Source organism: Nomascus leucogenys, chromosome X (genome assembly GCF_006542625.1).
Source record: "Nomascus leucogenys isolate Asia chromosome X, Asia_NLE_v1, whole genome shotgun sequence".
Classification (NCBI taxonomy): domain Eukaryota; kingdom Metazoa; phylum Chordata; class Mammalia; order Primates; family Hylobatidae; genus Nomascus; species Nomascus leucogenys.
In genome coordinates this window covers 7,629,270-7,635,031 of record NC_044406.1, presented here as the reverse complement: position 1 = coordinate 7,635,031, position 5,762 = coordinate 7,629,270, and the positions used below count along the sequence as shown (strand labels likewise).

Below are 5,762 nucleotides of genomic sequence, written 5' to 3'. Positions count from 1 at the left end.
ACACCAGTTAAAATGCCCCTGTTACTCCTACTACAAGCATGGATGACAGCACAACTCGTGACTCAAGGAGCCAGCTATCCACTTTTGACTACCAGGAGAAAAAAGCCACAAATCATGCCACAATGATAGGGCTGGGGGCAGTTCCCCATCAGAATTTCATGTCGTCAAAAGCTCAGGGTATATATCAGGATGGAGCGGGAGCAAGTAAAGTCCTCGAAAAAGAAGCAGTTGACCTTTGCCACCTTCCCTGTAGCACTGGAGTGTCCTCTGTGTATTCTCAAAGCCCCTCTAGTTACATCTCATCCCATGCTGGACTGCTGGAAAGGCACTTCTAAGTCATTCTCAGATGCCAAGCAGCATTTCAGACACATTCTGGGGCCAAATGCATCTCTTTGGCTGCTGATATTTTTGTTGCCTTCACACATAGATTCATTTAGCTCCAAACATTATTTCAGTGATATTATAACTGTAATATCATGATTATTTTATTCTTTGGGAACATAAGGATGATTTTCAAATATTTATGATGGAATTGGACTTGATGCCTCATAATTGATATGACAGTAATCGTGAGTAAAAGCTATATGATTTAGTGCAACTAGATTTTTGGGGAGCTGGTCTTCTCAGAAAACACTGGGTGGGGAGGGGGAAAACAAGACAGGAAAGGGAGGGCACCTACCAAAGGGTCTGTCATCAAGCCAGGTTCCACTGAGGATAAATGGAGCTTAATGCCCCACAGGAACTCCAGGAGTCAGGGTAGAGCATGCACCTACCCAAGGAGCAAAGGAGCTGGGGCATTTATACACCAGCTTCCATCTGCCGTTGGTTGAGGGCTGCTGGGGAGTGGAGCTTAATTCCCTAGCTCTTCATGCCTGCAGGTGCACGTTCGAGTCACTAGATAGAGCCCTCAGGTAATGAGCTAGCGACTCATGAGGCTAAGGGGCTGTAGATGGGACACAACTAGCATCTACTGCAACTCCTTACAATAAGTCCCACAATTTAAAGTTTTTAAAAAGTAGGAGAAGCATTGAACAAGTCAAAAAATGACTTGTTTTTATGAGACAGACTACAAATGGAAGTAGGAACTCTGCGAAGGGATTTATGATGACTGGAGTGTTTGGAAAACGCTCCTCAAGGAAGGGACATTTGTTTTGTGCTTTGAATGAAGCAAAGACTTTTTTCTCTAATTCAGTGATGTATCTTTTATTGGAGTATAACATGCCTACATGGTAAGTACTTGATAAATGTGCTGAATGACCAAATGATTCCTAGGATGAACTAATCAGCTGAAAGTCCAAACATGGGAGCTTGGGCTGGTAAGCCACTTAGGCTTTGAATCAAACAGCTACATCTGAAAGTTTTGTTGGAATAATAATCCCATACATTACATTTCTGTGGAATAAGTGAACCCATCTCTAGGTCCTGTCCCTACCATAATCACAACAGTCAGATCAAGTTGAGGAGTTTATTAGAGAAATTTGAGAGGCATAGACACCCCAAGTGACAGAAAGAAATGTCTGAAAATGTCCCTTTAAGCCAAGTGGGAGCCTGGCCTTGACCTCCCCAAATCAACAGGAAACTGGTGGGTTAGCAACAACATTCTCTGGTAGCCAAATTGCCAGAGCATGAGTGTCTTGGCCAGGACTGCCTCACACTTCCCACCAAAGGTGGGGAGGAGACAAAGACTGTTCACAGAAGCAGTGCAGAGGCAATGAGAACTTTAAGGAAAGTCTGAGAGAGAAAGAAGGATAGGGGTGGGGAGGACCTTCACAAAGAATCCCAGGCTTTTGGCTGTGAATGTCTCCAATACATTGACAAGTAAATCTACAAAATGTTACTGGAAAGGTGAAATACCTAATGTTTCCAAGAGTTCCTCTAGACTTTTCCTCATATACCACATCACACCCTCAGATGTACATGGAAGAACCCAAAGGCCACACTTTTGAAAAAGAAAAACAAGAATAAGCCCTGTTGCTCTTTAAGGAGAAAGGAAGGAGCTGAAGGCTGCTGGGGCCTTTCTCACGTGGCCTGTGTTCTGTAAAGCAACTTCCCAGCAGCAGCATGGCACTGTTCTAGGTAAGCATCTCACCTTTTGTCACCCATGCTTCAGTGTACTCTATTCTCTGTTCAAGGGCTGTCAATTTCTCCCTTAGTGTTGCAAATCTTGAACAAGACATATTGAACGAGTTGAGAAAGTCTGCAATTTTCTTGATGCTGCTGGTGATTATCTCAATGTACTCCCAGTTCGCCCAGTCCTACTGAATCTCCTGCTGCACCAGATCCTCTTGTCCTGCCATGGTGAAAGCCTGAGGAAGACTGAAGTAAAGACTTTGGATCTGTGAAGGGGACAAGGAGAAAACTCCAGGCAGGAGTAACGGCAAGAGCAAGGAAAGGAAAATGAGTGGAGATCTACTGACTTCTTATTGGGAAATATTAATAACTCTCCAAGGGTTTTCTATGTTTCAGCATGTCCTGCAAATATGGCACAAAATGCCATTTTATTCCAGACTATCTTGGTGTTTATGTCCATTACAGTTTGGAAGATGAGATAGTGTCTCTGTCTAGAGCATGCAGCAGATTTGTTTGCTTACTCTGCAGTATTGTAGAGATAATGTCTCTCTCCAGGGCACAGATCAGGCAGGTGTACTGCCTATTGTAATATACTCAGTTTCTCTCTCCTGTAATGTAATGCACTGTGTGAGCAGGGGTCACATGGCCTTTGCATTGCCTCTTGAAATTGGAGATTGAGAAATAGGCTTAACTGATGATACTCTGGCCACTGATATTGCTGTGAGTAGTAGATACATGGAACTGATTGAGTGATATTAACGTTTTTACTTTACATCAGGATGTTGGATATTGTGTGGACACTTGAGGAAGAATGAAGAATTTAGCCATGATGGATTTATACTAAGATGTAAGTCCTTGCAACTCAAATGCGTCAAAAACCTGCTAACATTTGCGAGATCAGTACTGAGAAGGTAACTTTTTAAAACGATGAGAACTATTGGAAATATTTGAGACTAACACAAGTACTTCAAGTCTAACGCTAAGAAATAACGTCCTCTATTTTATAAACAAAAGTTAAAAGAGAAGTATAATCACATCTTCAGCAATGTTTCAAAAAGTGTGATTTAGTTTAAATGAAAACATTGATAAGCATAATTGTCTGTTTAAATATGAAGATATTTCAGGAATTATCTAATGTCAAATTTATATTGCCAGAATAAATATAGATACAAACAGAAAATGCATCAAAGGATTGTTCTCACAATACAACTGAATGTCATAAATTGACATTTTAAAACCATTTATCCACCCTTATGATTACTGATAATCTTTATGTCTTAATCACATTTTATGTGTTGTCATTTAATGACGTTTATTCAAATATCTGTTGATTAATTGCTCCTGAGTGACCTAAAGCCACTGATTTTCATCAGCCAATTTGTCTTCTTTGCAAAAAGGAGAAGAAATATTTCTAACACTTTGGAATGCTATTTAAAATTTGATTAAAGTCTAAAAGCCAGCCAAATCAGTTTCTCAAGTGGATCGAATATAATTTATTAATTTGCAATTTTAGAATCATTAAATTTTTAAAATTGGTAGTTTAAAGCTCACTATAGGATATGATCACTTAGCAGATTTAGGTTTGGTTTTTTTTTTTTGGAGGTGGAGTCTCACTGTCACCCAGGCTGGAGTGCAATGGAGCGATCCTCAGCTCGCTGCAACCTCCGCCTCCCAGGTTCAAGCGATTCTCCTGTCTCAGCCCCCTGAGTAGCTGGGATTACAGGTGTGTGTCAACATGCCCAGCTAATTTTTGTAGTTTTAGTAGAGATGGGGTTTTGCCATGTTGGCCAGGCTTGTCTTGAACTCCTGGCCTCAGGTGATCTGCCCACCTCGGCCTCCCAAAGTGTTGGGATTACAGGCTTGAGTCACTGTGCCCAGCCAGCAGATTTAGTTTTAATCAAACAACTAATCTGAATGTTCTCACATTCCTATGCCCACCGACCGAGTTGTCTCTGCCAATGTACACACTGAGTCTTTTGACCAAATTTTCTAAAAGCATGAAACTGACATTTTCCCTTTGGTCACAGCACATGCATATTATTGAGTCCCTGCTCTGTGGCTCATGCTATGCTAGGTGAGTTAAGAAACAAAATGATTGTGAAGTGAATTTGGAAAAACATGGAATAATAGGACAGTAATATACGCAGTGCTATAGTGCTAAATTGTACCGTTTGACCTCTCAGGTTAGAATATATTGCACATTAATTAATATTAATATTAATGACTATTATCGATAATATTGTACATGAATACTGTGGCTCTCAGCCAAGGGCCATTTTACCCTCCAGGGGCTACTTGGCAGCGCCTGGAGACATTTATGTTTGCCACAAATAGGAAGGGTGCTGCTGGAATCCAGTGGCTAGAGGCCAGGGACACTGCTCAACATCCTGTAATACACAGGACAGCTTCCTCTCACTCAACAGAGAATTCTCCTGCAAAAAGGTCAGTAGTGGGGCCAGGCGCTGTGGCTCACGCCAGTAATCCCAGCACTTTGGGAGGCCGAGGCAGGCGGATCATGAGGTCAGGAGGTCGAGACCATCCTGGCTAACATGGTGAAACCCCGTCTCTACTAAAAACACAAAAAATTAGCCAGGCGTGGTGGCAGGTGCCAGTAGTCCCAGCTACTCGGGAGGCTGAGGCAGGAGAATGGCGTGAACCTGGGAGGCGGAGCTTGTAGTGAGCCGAGAACACGCCACAGTACTCCAGCCTGGGCGACAGAGCGAGACTCAGTCTCAAAAAAAAAAAAAAAAAAAAAAAAAAAAGTCAGTAGCGCTGAGGATGAGAAACCCTGGGCTAGGTGGAAGGAAAGAAAGTAGAAATTCTAGGCAGGGAAGAAATTTGGATTCTGAGAATAAAAGTGATCCTGAGTGACCATGGGGCCACTTAGGAGACTTTCTGGTTTTGGGGAAACGTGGAGAAATAGAAGTAAGATCAGAAAGCAGATGGGTCATTAGTAGAGACATTTTCTTATTTGACTTGATTTTGATTTTAGTTTTGGTAATATAATGCACTAGATGTAAAAAAATTCCTTATTAAAAAACCTGAGTAGGATGGATAAATAAATAACAAATATTTTTTAAGGCAGATGTTTTAGTCTGTTTGGTGCTCCTATAACAAGATACCACAGGCTGGGTAGTTTATAAAGAGCGAAAATTTATTTCTTACAGTTCTGGAGGCTGTGAAGTCCAAGATCAAGGTGCTGGCATCTTGTGTGGGCCTTCTTAGTGTGTCATCACACGATGGAAGGTGGAAAAGCAAGAGAGGAAGTCTGTCTTCATATGGCAGAGAGTGGAAGAGTGAACTCACTCCCCAAAGCAGCCCCCTTTTTCAGGTGTGATTTCTTTTCTTTTTTTTACTTTTAGTTTAGGGTCAGGGTACACATGCAAGTTCATTATATAGGTAAATTGCGTGTCCTGGGGGGTTGGTGTACAAAATTACTTCATTGCCCGGATAATAAACATACTACCTGATAGGTAGTTTTTCAATCCCCTCTCTCCTCTCATCTTCCACCCTCAAGTAGGCCCTCGTGTCTATTTTTTTTCTTTTTTTTTTCTTTTTTTTTTTTTTTGACAGAGTCTTGCTCTGTCACCCAGGCTGGAGTGCAGTGGAGCAATCTCGGCTCACGGCAACCTCTGCCTCCTGGATTCAAGTGATTCTCGTGCCTCAGCCCAAGTAGCTGGGACTACTGGCAT

At 41.9% G+C, this 5,762-nt stretch overlaps 1 protein-coding gene across 1 annotated transcript; it reads right to left on the bottom strand.

The window, feature by feature from the left end:
• Positions 1–2,065: 2,065 nt before the first annotated feature.
• On the bottom strand, positions 2,066–2,297 carry LOC100605857 (BRICK1 subunit of SCAR/WAVE actin nucleating complex). The gene is given in 1 exon segment (XM_012500902.1): positions 2,066–2,297. A coding segment is annotated over 1 exon segment (225 nt). The 3' UTR covers positions 2,066–2,072.
• Positions 2,298–5,762: the final 3,465 nt, after the last annotated feature.